Genomic DNA, 12,770 nt, shown 5'->3' with positions numbered 1-12,770 from the left:
CCCAAGTGCTTGGACTTGTGAATCTGTGTGGAGATGACAGCAATGTTTAGCTTTGCTGCAGACACTTCTAGTTGCCATTCATTTACCTTTAGCCCAACAGCCCTTGTTCTTGTGCTTTTTAATGCTGTTCTTCGTGCTCTCCTGCTGTTTTGCTTTGGATCGTTGATGTAGGCTGCAGCATCGGCTGCTCCATTAGCAGGTGCTTTTATTTTCTCCTGAGCTGCCCTAGCTGCTGGGCAGAGCCTTTGCTAGCAGCGTTGTCCAAAGGAGGGGTAAGGAGGTGTGTGAGAGCACGGGGTGGTTTCTCTCCACGCACGGATCAGATACTTTGCATCAGCCTTTGACATGACTGTCTGCCCAGCAGGTAAGAGGAAATGGTTTCCTGGACAGGGTTTTTTGGAGTATTTTGAGCCCTCAGGGGCCAGAAGGGTCTCACTCTTCTGTCCTGCAGCAAGCAGAGTTCTGCGAGTGGTCTTCTCCCAGCTTTGTGTCCCAATGCAGTAATGTGGCTGGACTTCACCCCGGAGAGGGATTGCTGCAAGACCTGCTTCTGGGTGTGCTGTGAGCTCTCGCAGCGCTAGGCTTTGCTCCGTCCTGGATTTCCCCTCTGCTTTCCTGGTCCTCAGCGTCTTTTAATGAGCCTAAGCATCTGTTTTGCGCACAGCAGTGAACATTCCCCTGAACAGTTGTGAGTTGCCTTGCCAGCTTGTTATTTACGTGCTTGTTCAGGTCACATACTCCCCAGGGTAGGAGTGAGACCCAAGCTTGGCCCATTTATCTTCCACGAGTTGAGGAAAATAAAGAAAACATTTACCTTCTGACTGATGGTCCATTATGTCTTTCTCTGTCAGGTCTCCTTTTGCTTGAACTATTTTGGGTTCTGTAAGCACTACTTTTCATCCTTTTTTGACTCTGTGGGCAGCTCAAAATGCCTGAGCCAGCAGGCTCAAGGAGTCTCGCTGGTCCTTGTGTGCACCAGGACTCAGTTCTTCCCTCCTTGTATGGGCAAATCATGAGCCTGATAAAGCCTGTCTGGCTCCGGGCTCCCCTGCTCTCCCCATCACACGTCCCTGTCCCTGTAGATTTACCAGTCCTGGGGACATCACTCTGTCTGTGCGCAGTCTATCAGCAGGAGCCTGGCTACAAATCCAGCATCTCTGCCCTGGTCCTGTGCTCAGGGTGCTGCTCCCCAGAGAGGGCTGCCCCAGCAGGCACCCGCTGGGTGGTGGGGCAGGAGGTGCCTGTCCAGAGGGAGCAGAGTGCAGCCCGGGCTGCCTCTGTCCCCAGTGTGGATGGTGGCACTAGGGATGCACTTAGCGCCTCTGCAGAGTTCGTGATACTGAAAACCCAAGAAAAATCTTAAGCTTTCTCTGCAATTAATGCTAATTATAAACCCTGCTGTTTCTATAGTATCTCAAAATATCACATGGAGTGTTTGTGCAAACAGCGGATGCAGGGTGAAAAAACACCGAACTGCAGAAAATCCAGCCGGTGCAGAGTTCCACCCCCCCCCCCCCCGCCTGTCTTCCAGGACACCAAGACACCCTCCTCCCTTTCCACAAGGGTGACACTTGTGAAGAGCTCAAGGGCAGGTTTTTCCCTGCTGATGGCTCAGCAGCTCCCTTGTAGCAGTGATAACCAGGTTTCTCAGAGAGCCAGGTCGGTGCAGAGAGAGGGTGCGGTGCTCCGTGGAAGTGTGGCCATCTCACTTAGTGCCCCAGTCACGGTGAGCTGAGCCACCCCCTGAACCGGTCCTGAGGATATGTCCTAGTGACATGTCCTCTTAGTCTGTAGTCTCGTGCACAGCAAGATGCTGAGGGGTGTGTGCGGGCTTCCTCATCTGAATAAATAAATATTCCTGTGGGGCTGAGAGAAGGTCTGCAAATAGCTAATGAGAGCTGAAGTTAACACTTCTTTGGCTGAATAGGGTGGGTTTTTTTAAAAACACTTCTTTTTTTAATGTCTTTCAAATGTAACTGGCTTTGCAGCGGGGGATCAATGAATCTTTGTGGCTGACTCAAGTTGCGTGAGCGCCCGCGGTTCCCAGCCCACCCCGCAGGCAGGCTCCTCTGCGGCTTCACTTGCGCTGAACGTGCAGCCTCCTCACTGCAACCCTTCTAAGAAACAAATCTGGGGAAGCAGGGAGCTGTGTCATTACATGGGTAATTGTCCCCCTCCAAGGATTTTTGGAAAGGTGTAGGAGGTTCGTAACTGTGCCTGACTGACGTGCAGCAGGTTCCCTGGAGGCAGAGAGCAAAACCGGCGCGGTAGCATGGGTACCCCGGCGTAAAGCTTGTAATGTGTGTTTCATGGTTTAGCAGATGCCTGCAGGACAAACATAGGTGCCAAATGGTGGCCTCAAGCCTCCTCCTTGCCCCTCGCGGCATGTTTTTGCGCAACCTCTGAAACAGCTGCATAAATCAGGATACCACTGTATAAATCTTGGTTTGTATCAGTGTACCCCAAGGTTTGACCCTTTTGCATTGCTTCACCTGTGTCCACAGGCAGTGACCTGCATGTAGCCATGCCATAGATCAGCCTCAGGTGCCTGGTGATTAGATTTGGATGCTCGGTCCCCCCAGCAGGTTTTGTTTCACTGCAGTAACTGCAGCAGAAGTTTTGCTGGTGTTTGAGGGTATTGTCTCTTTAGCCTTGCACCAGCATTCAGGTGCTCTTCATGATTGCTTCAGGCCCAGTCACAGAAACAGGTATGAAGACCGCACAGTGGATGTGGTGGATGCTCCTGGTGTTGGGTGGTAGGAAATGGGGCCCTCTGGTCAAAAAGGAGATGCATCGCCTTGGATGTGTGTGATAAATAAATAGCAAACTGAGTCCCAAGGGGACGGATGCTAGCACCCATCATCTCACTTTTAATTACTGCTCTAGATGCTTTGCTTTGTCCCCATAAATGAAGATTGGGAAGGGACAGCTACCAAGAGACATCCCATAAACTATGCTGGGAAGATTATAACACTACCTGGAAAACGTTACAGGCTGCGTATGAGCCTGAAAAGACAGAGATTTTCCTTACAGACAATTAGTTATAGTTAAACAAGTATCAAGCAACTGGTGCCTGTAATCATTACTGTGTTGGTTGGTTTTTTTTCTGTGGGGAAAGGGATTTTTAAATGGATTCCATGTAACTAAACTGCTTGGGAATCAGTGAGTTTTGCAAAGCAAAAAGGCTTCTGTTGATGTTGTTCATTTCAAAGATATATTAACATCTGGTTCTTTAGTTACTGGGTTGCTTTAAAATGCAAATTAACAACTTGCCAAAATCAATTTCTTTTGCAGCTTGAATTTCAGTGGAGTCCATCTGGCATCAGCTGGGCAGTTCAGTGACTTCCTGGGGAGCATGGGACCCGCACAATTTGTTGGGCGTCAGACCTTGGCCACCACCTCGATGGGTAAGGAACACAAAATGTTAGGTGCCTTTAGTTTAACCTTGAACAGGCAGCTCGTACAAGCCCTAACAATGCGTCCAGCGTGTGCTGATTTACTGTTCTCCCGCTCCATTTCTCTGTTAAATCAAGTAAGCTTGGCTGAAAGGTTTTGCTGATTGCTGCAAATGCGGCGTTCATAGGAGAGCACCAGCTTTGTGCTTTTCTCTGTGAGATCTGAAAGGCACAGACGAAGTAAAACGCAGCTGAAATCTTGAAAATGCATTGCGTGCATCTTCCTGTTTTTCTTGCTCTCTAAGGCCCACTGGGCTCTGTAAAGATTTTCTTATGTCCACCGTAATTGCATTTTCCAAAGCAGCCTGCAGTTCTAGGTGCTTCAGTTTGGGAGAGATGAGAGGCTAGCTGCCGCTGAAGAGTATGAGGCTGAGTCACCAAAGCCACCACGTTAGAGGGCCGGCGGTAGAGCTTGCTTTTGAAAATGTGGGCTTGAATCACTGTAGAGCTGCTCCAGAGTAACGCAGGAGGAGATCAGGCACTCGGGACCTACAGTTTGTTATAGCTCTAGCAGGTGTGACATGAAGACCGTTTTTTTTAAAACATTTTAGTAACCCCCAGAGGTATTGTTTTGAATGTCTTCTCTTTTGATGCTTTGGTTTAGGGGATGTGGAAATTGGCTTGCAAGAGCGAAATGGGCAGCTAGAAGTGGATATCATTCAGGCTCGAGGACTGACACCAAAACCCGGCTCCAAAACTCTGCCAGGTAGTATGCTTTGACGTCCTAAAGTAATTCACCGAGCCCCAGCCTCCTGCGATGCTTGCTGATAGGAGAAATTTTAATTCTGCTTGGCTTCTGCAGGAATAAGCACCCTGTATGCAGTATTGAAAATAAGTCTGGTTGAGCAAATCTTTTCACTGTTGTAAATGCCTTCTTTAGAAATACCTGAGACGTGGTACTCTGTCTTTCCTAAAGTGAGCATGAAGATTTTTTTCATATTTGACCATATTTATTTTTTCCAGCTGCTTACATCAAAGCTTACCTGCTAGAGAATGGCGTGTGCATTGCGAAAAAGAAGACAAAAGTGGCTCGCAAATCATTAGACCCTTTGTACAATCAGGTGTTACTGTTTGCTGAGAGCCCGCAGGGCAAAGTATTACAGGTAAGATGAGCAAGTCTCAAGTCTGCCCATCTCTCTTTTCCATCTCTGCTGGAAGATATTAAGTCTGGCAAGAGATCTGGATAATTAACATAGATGAGGAAAAGCCAATGCTTTCATTGAACCAATCGATGATCTGAATGTAACAAATGGAAAGAAAAACCTTTTTTCATACTCAAACATTGTTATTTGACACCCTGCCAGGTAACATGAGTGCCTACCAGGAAAAGATTGATTTTTATTTTTTTAATTCTTTTTGTCCCCACCCAGTTAGGAGATAGGTAGTACCTATAGATGCTGAACAATCTTGCAGCATAGGTTATCTTCTGCGTTTATACATATTCAGAGCACTCTGTGTTGGCCATCACCCAATCCTGCCTTTTTCTGCCTCTTCTTTTACTGCCATATATTTTCTGCCATGCTCATATTTTCAATTCTGCACCTATGTTTCCAGAGCAAAGAGTGATTTGCATTGTTAATCCATACCTAAATCATTTCCATCCAGTAAAGTCTGGCTAAAATCCACTGGTAATACTGATGTAATTAATCTGCAAGTTTCAATTGCTTACCTCCACTGGCACATGAATTGCTAGCTAACCTGCTGGATCCTTCTCATTAGCGAGCTCTTCCTCATTTACCTTAATTAGAAGCCTTTTGCCCTGTTGCAACGGGACTGCCTATTTTTGACTGAAACGGGGTGAGACCTGGCTTGGTCTGCTTTTGCCTTGCGTGGGTTTCCTTACCTGCTGCCTTGCTGCCAGGAAGGCACTTATTCCAGGAGAATAAAATGAGGAGCTTGGCTCTCTGCCAGTGGCAGTGCCACCAGACCAACTTTCTGCAGTGGCTTGCTCCATCTAATGCTGACCTAGAGCATTAATTTTTGTCTTTTAATTGACATTTGTCAATAATGTTCTGGTTATTTGGAGCCTAGGGAAAGAAACTGTCAGGATTAGCCGGAGATCACTAGTCACCGTCATAACCCATCATACTCATGCTCTCCTCTTCAGAACACGGACTCGCTCTGGAGTCAGTCGTCACCTTTGTCTTGAGCCGCGTAGGGCCACTTGGTCACGTGCAGATCTCCAGCATGCCTAAGCCCATGACCCTCACTACATCTGTTGTTCCACCCACTGGTCTCCATCGTGTCGTAAGTGTGATTCAGCTTTCCCTGCTCGTCTGCCAGCTCTCTTTCATTAGACCTTCCTCTGCATCCGCAAGCCTTTCTCGGCAAGTCTGTTCTGCTTCCCCTGCATGCCACTCCATGTGTGCCCCTTGCGTCACCGGTCCCGCTTGCCAGCGCTCAGCTCCTGCCCTTTCTCCAGGTGAGTAGCCGTGCCTCGTCTCCATCTGCCCTGTGTCACGAGCTCCGAGTGCAGAAGCTAAGACATCCTCTTTTCCTCAAACTTGGCTTTTGACACAAACTGTTGCCCCCCTGTTTTTTCTTTGTTTATTTTTCCTGCCCTTTTCCCCCCAGGCCACCTTTTGTTGTGTCCAAGGCCTATTACTGTGCCAGGACCAGGTTTTACCTGCAGGTGTTGGAGCTGCAGCTCCAAGGATGCTTTGTGCACATGCTGTCCCTGCCCAGGAGGTAGAACAGCAGAATGGTGTCTCACCCATGTTGTGATTCACCTCCTTTCCCTGAGGGGGGGGGGGGGGGGGGAAAAGTCTGATAAAATTAGAATTTGTAAAACTGTGCTTAAAACAACCACAAACCAGCAGCCAGAGCTTCGCTTCACCTTTTGGCAGTGTAAACCTTTCTGCTCTTCTCGGACTGTAGTACAGCCCTGGGAAGGTGAATGAACAGAAAGAAGGATTGATCAGACTCGTGCTCCCAAGCAGATGTGCAAGTTGGAGGATTAACTGTGCTTCCCCCTCTTGTTCCTAAGGTGATAGTCTGGGGAAACTATGGACGCATGGAGCGCAAGCACTTCATGGGAGTCGCCAGGGTCCTCCTGGAAGAACTGGATTTGTCAACTTTAGCAATCGGATGGTACAAGCTTTTCCCAACCTCCTCGATGGTAGATCCCACTACAGGCCCGCTCCTGCGTCAGTCCTCACAGCTTTCCCTGGAGAGCACAGTGGGACCCTGCTGTGACAGGTCTTAGTGAGTAAGGAAGGGGGAACTGCTTTTGTTTTTTAAACATGCTGTCAAGGTTTTGTTTGCTGGAACTCTGACCTCAAGCGCAATGCATGTTCAATCAGTTCTTGTGGAGCTGGAAGAGGAGGAAAAACCAGTGACCTTAGACAGAAGACGAGGGGGAGGGCGCTGTGCCCTCTCCGTCCGAGGAGGAGGTGCCGTGGGGCATGAGTCCTAGTTGTCAAATTAGACATACACCTCTTGTTTCACTTCTCTCGCTGTCATTCTTGGACCCTTGTTTCAGATCAGTATCAACCCTGGAAAGTTGCAGCATTTGAAAGAATTTGAGGGGAGTAAGGAAGGAATTTTTCTTAACTGTGTGTCTTAGAAATTTCTAATACGGATTCTTTCACGAGAAAGTACCTGAAATTCAGAGGCCGATATCTGACCTAAAAAGAGCAGGAACAGAAAGTTGAAGAGAAGCGTTAGGTTTTTCATAAGGTCTTCCTTCTTGAAAGGAAGAAAAAGAAAGAAACCTGCAGCTCTGTCTTTAGAATCAGTTCCCTATCACTGAGTCATGTTAACTGTAACGCTGTCGTTGCTGTGTTTTCAAACTGTGCCAAATTACCAGCAAGTGTCTTTACTGCATTACTTGTCTAACACTGCTGATGAAGCGTACTTGGTGGGAGAATAAGTAGCGCCTACTTAGACCAGACAGTTCGAATGAAGTTCGAGTTTAGCAGACTAATTAACTGCAATTTTGCTCAGAAAAAAAAAGAAAAAAGTACTAGAAGAGGGAGCTGAACATCAGACTTGCAGCTTGAGATATGTTTTGTACTGTCAGATACAATGTTCTGCAATTTACTGACTCCCTTACTTGTTGCCGTGCATCCTTTAGTCACGATGTCTTCTATCTCCTGCTTTTCTTCCATCTCCTTTGTACTGGTACATATCTGCTGGAGATGCTGCCCTTCCCGTTGTGCTGTGGACTGACCTGAAACAGGACTGTTTTATTCTGCCATGGGAAAGGAGATTGAGGTTTCTGGGGGTGCAGAAGAAAGAAACCTCAGTTTGTCATCTGACAAGAAGGTGCTGGCGAGCATGTAACCTTCCTTACGGAGAGGGAGGTGCGTTAGGCAGTCTCGGTAGTACACAAACGTTGTCCGGCGTCCTGCAAGAGGACACGCAATCCCCAGAGTATGGAGAGGTAGCGGGTGAGGAATCTGAAGACGCAGTGGTCACAGCATGTATATTTTGTTAATTAAAGTGCAACACTAACTGTAACCAAGTCTTGTAGGTTAAACCAGTAAAGCACATTCTCTGAGCTGCTGAGCTGCAGCAGCTGTTGTCAGCAGAGTCACGTGCTGGAGTAAGTGCGCTAGATCGTCAGACAATTAAAATCTTATTATCCAAAATAACAGAGAGTCTCCAAAGATTTTCTGTTGATAGGCCTGTTTTGGCTAAGTTTTGTCTTAGTTCCTAATGAGGGTTTGATGACTGCCGTCTCAGAATAAGCTTTTGGAGATGTTTTACTTGTGATTTAAAAGTGAAGGTCCCATGTCATGTTTAGGAATGAGCAGATCCTTGACCTGTCGTAGAGGCATACTGAACATTTATTTCTGCATGTGGACCTCAGCTTTGTTAGAGTAAAAGCATGAGTGTTGAGTGGATGGTAGAAGCAGTTGCTTTTGGTCCTAGCTTGTCTATGGCATTTTAAATTATTTTGAGATAAATTACAGGATAGATGCAAAAATAATAGGCCTTACAATAATCTCTGTAAAAAAAATGATATAAAGGAGAGGGAAGGAGGATAAGGGATGTAGAATGAATAGTTTTTAGAGTCTTCAGTGGCAAAAGCCTCAACATTTCAGATAAATCTCTTAATTTCCTTGATCAAATATGTCTCTGGCCTCTCACTAATTATTTTTTCTAATCGTATTAGAAAAATTCTATATATTAGCTGAAGAAAGTTTGTTGCATGCTGGTCAAACTGTTGTGGCGCTCTCTTTTAATTTTATTTTTTAAAAAAGCACATTTACTGTAATTCAAGTCAGCATCTTTTCCTCTTGGTATGTAGTGAGTACTAGGCAATATTGTACAATATATGTATGAACTAGAATAGATTAGGTAGATTTAGTGGTTTGTAGCACTGGATCTTTTAATAACTATGTCTTTAAAAGGACTGTGGGGAGCTCCAGGTACATGCCAGACCTGGCAGCTGAGTAACAGGGCTTCTGTCTTAAGTTATGCCGAAAACTTTATATTGGTACCTAGTTTGGACATTATCTACCAGTAATAGCTAGTTAATCATGGTTTTCCTGTGTCAAATAAGATGAAGGCAACATTTTTGCAGTCTTTAATGGGGAGTAGGAAACTATATATGCCAAAAATATTCCCCCGGAAAACTTTGTTTAATGGCTGTCTGTTGAAAAGCTCAGTTCCTGTATGCCTGGCAAACGCAATGCGTTTCTATATCCCACCCCTCCAAAAGCTCTGCAAGCTCAGTGATGATCGGTTTAGTTACAACAGGACTACTTAACACTGAGGACTATCTTCCGTATGTTTTTAATCATGTTAAAAGGTCATCGTCAGGGTAAACAGAAAAGTTACAGTTCTACTTGTGTTATTTTTGTTAACGTCTCGGATTCTGAAATTTGGAGGCAGTTTTAACAGTCTGCTCCGTCCTGTTTTCTTCTACATTTTTTACGTGGTTGATTGTAGTCCAGTCTTTCTCGCTTTTGTTTCTACTCACTTCCAAGTCCTCTTTCTCCCCAGAAAGCGAACGTTGCAACCCCTGGCTGCCACACACAGCAAAGTCACATGAACTGGCAAGTGCAGATGATTTTTGTAAAGCAGCCTCGCAGGAGGCCTGAGCGTGCCCGCGGGGCACACAGCAAGGCCAGGAGAGCTGCACGGTACCCTGCACTCTAAGTTCTTGTTTCACTCGCGCCCGTGATGCCTGCACTGACCATTGTGTATTATAGTTAAAAAAGAAGTCTTCTAGTTATCCATCATTTTAAAGACTATCAGTTTAGCATCCGAGGCAAGTCTCAGACTTGGAATAGCTTGTTTTTATAAAGCTTAACCTTCTTTTTTCCCTAAAATTTGACTTGCCAGTTTCTGTTTAAGGTGATGTGAAGTGGCAGTTGGGATTGCCAGCGTGGTTGTTTGCAGTTTGCTAGAGTGCTGAGAAGCTGAAAACTAATCTTTGGTCCCCTTTACAAGTCTTGACTGAGTTTTTTCCTGTGTCTGAGTCTAGCTGTTAGTTATGTTAAGGAGGGGGAGAGAGAGGAAGAGCAGGAGACTTAATTAAAAATAAAATAAAATAAGGCATCATAGTATTTGGTCTGTGAACGATGATGAGGGATGAGACTGAGGAGAGAGAAATACCTGCGCAGCTCAGGGTTGATTCCCTGTTCCTCATGCATGAAATACTACATTATAATAGCAATGGGAGGATTGCTTGCCAAAAAAAAAATAATGGAGAACTAGTCCCTAAATGTTACCTGCATTACTATTGCCATGGAAAACAAAGAAATCTTGATGCTGAGGGCGGAGTGATCTTTCCCCAGTGGGAATCCCCTGCACACAAGGAGAGCAGCCCTGCACATGGCTTTGCCCTCCTTGTGCTCTGAGCAAAAAGCAGCTGTGACCATGGATAGTCCTGGTTTGTTCAGGCAAAAAAATTAATGATTTTTTCCCCCTGGTCTCCTGGTGTTGCTTTCCCTTTGCCCCAACACAGCTGAGATGCCGCAGAGCCAACGCAGGGGCCTCGCTCTGCAGTTCAGTCCGTGGGTCCGCATCCTGCAGGCAAAGCCACGTGGGCAGGCTGGAGCATCCCTTCTGTGCTGCGCGTGGGCGTTTGCGTCCATGGGCAGGGTAAGGGCCAGATGACTTTATTGTTTAGTCAAGCACATCCCTACTTCTTGGCCATGGATTGTTTCAAAGGATATTGCAGAATTATTTGCTTTGAATGAAAATATATATTTATTGTTTCTAGCTATCGGATCCTTTATCAACGTACTGTTCTAAATTTGCAGGTCTTCTGGAGTATGAATATCACAAGTTCCTGTAAAGGAGCTATTTTTAAGATGTTGAGGCAGTTAACAGAATCTCAACCTAAGCATGTTTAGTAATGTTTAGACAGCAAGACAACTTTTTTATGAAACTCATTTTAAGTTAGTTTATTACATGCTGTTGGTAATATTTTAAAACAGGAAAAATATTTTTCTTTAAAAGACAAAATGATGTATGTTTTTTAACAGATAACATAATTTAGTGTTTTCAAAAATGTTTAATGTTCTTGGTATGAAGTTTACTCATTCTTTTGATTTCTATGTTCCTTGTTATATTTTACCAACTTTTTTCCAAAAGAAAAGAGGCATATGTAAATAAACACCAGAAAAGAGTCCTATAAGAAATTCTGTTCAAACTGGCCATAAAATTATTAGTAAATATTTGTTATCGTTCATTAACTCTCAGCTACTATTCAAGCCTTTGTTGAAAGAGTTGATGTTGTATTTTCAAGATGAGAACTACTTAGCTAGTTTTGTCATAATCCTGTACTCTGTATAAAAATCTTTTTATAAAGAAAGTCTAATAGGCTAACAAGCAATAATTTATTCCATTTGGTGTGCACAGATTGTGACTTGCAGGCTGTAGTACATATTGTTGATACAGTTTATAATTGTCTTCAATCTCAATGATGTCACTTTTGAAAAAGATCCATATTAACTTTGATTGTAAAAAACGAAGACTGGGCTGTTGCCTCGTGAGATACATTCATCCTATAGACTTCTCTGTGAGTATATGTGCCCATTGACATGAAATCTCTTAGGTAAAGAATGAAACAGCTGTAGGTGACTTCATACTACAGAGGTTAAAAAATAGTTTCAATGTAAACTTTGTGACTGTTTCAATCTCCCTGTTTTTCTTAGGCTATCTAGTATTTGTAACTCAACGCGAATGGTTCCCACTGCCACTGTAGCCCTGATAAAGCAAAAAAGCCTTTGCACTCTGGGGCCACACGAGTTCTGCCTGACAGCTGCCTATTTTCCTTGAGATACCGGGAGCAAGCTAAAGGGAGGGGATTTTTTTCAGAGCAGCAGATTGAGCTGCCCTTCTTTAAAGGCTTTGTGGGTTATTTTATCCATTTCATAGGTGGTATTTGTCCATTGTGTTAGAAAATTCCACCCAAGGCAGAGAGATTGCACCTTCGCAGAGGATCACGGGGGTCTAACGTGTAAAACGGGAACAGGCTGTTCTGTGCCATTCTCCAGAAGTTAGCTAATGCTGGGCTCATCTCAAGATTTTTCCAAAGTGGCAGGATCAGGATACTGGCTTTTGTCAGCTCTACTGTTGATGCAGTGCGTAAAATAAAACAGCTTCGAAACCGTATCCCAGTTCATTGCCTGTGGATTTCTTGCAGCGTTTCCCATAGGAAAAATCTTTGTGTTGTTCTCGAGATTGCCAGTGCACTGGCCTTGCAGGCAGCAGGTCACTGGCCCAGGGATGCCAGGAGCCCCGGTGAACGATGAAATAATTCACCTTTTTTAGTGAAATGCTTTGAGAAGAAAGAGAGACGTGGAAACGTGAAGTGCCGTCAGTAGAGAAGTCCAGGGCATATTGAGACCTGGGGAGAGCATCTCAAATGAAGTTGTAGCTACCAGATTGGAGCCAAACATTTAGAAAAGAGGACGATCAGTGAAAGCCTTTTCGTGTTTACCCCAGCGCACACCTGCCAAGGCGTGGATGTTTGTGGATGTCCATACGTGTGCATCTGAATGTACGCAAGCACGCGGTAACGCTTTGGAAAATAACAGGTTCCCTGAGGGAGGCGAAATCCCTCTGAAGAGGCTGGCTGGTTGTGCAGTCGCTTGTATGAGCCCTTTGCCTGCGCAAGACCCAGCAGCCAAGTCCGTGGGACACTGGTGGAACCCAGCATGGCAGAGCCCCACAGCTGCACTGCTGCTGCGCCCTGTGTCTATCTGACGGTCTGCCTGGCTTTCCAGCGTGCGTCTGTGAGTGCAGTAATTCTCCGGGGAGTTTGCAAGTGATTAGGTATTTGCAAAATGTGGCTAACAGGTCTTAAACTCACACTGCCAGACTCCTCTCTGCTCAGTGACCAAGCAGCCATGC

At 45.3% G+C, this 12,770-nt stretch overlaps 1 protein-coding gene across 1 annotated transcript in view; it reads left to right on the top strand.

Annotated features, from left to right (window-relative positions):
* The window catches only part of RIMS4 (regulating synaptic membrane exocytosis 4), a 56,242-nt gene extending 44,703 nt beyond the window's left edge, over window positions 1-11,539 (top strand). The window contains exons 3-6 of the mRNA XM_055813719.1: window positions 3,295-3,407; window positions 4,060-4,161; window positions 4,419-4,558; window positions 6,442-11,539. Of these exons, the coding sequence (XP_055669694.1) occupies window positions 3,295-3,407; window positions 4,060-4,161; window positions 4,419-4,558; window positions 6,442-6,660 (574 nt within the window). The 3' untranslated portion in view covers window positions 6,661-11,539. The remainder of the gene's footprint in view (window positions 1-3,294; window positions 3,408-4,059; window positions 4,162-4,418; window positions 4,559-6,441) is intronic.
* The last annotated feature ends 1,231 nt before the right edge of the window (window positions 11,540-12,770 follow it).

This window comes from Falco peregrinus, chromosome 9 (assembly GCF_023634155.1).
Source record: "Falco peregrinus isolate bFalPer1 chromosome 9, bFalPer1.pri, whole genome shotgun sequence".
NCBI classification, from domain to species: domain Eukaryota; kingdom Metazoa; phylum Chordata; class Aves; order Falconiformes; family Falconidae; genus Falco; species Falco peregrinus.
The sequence above is the reverse complement of the archived record's forward strand: the minus strand, read 5'-3'. Positions and strand labels throughout refer to the sequence as shown.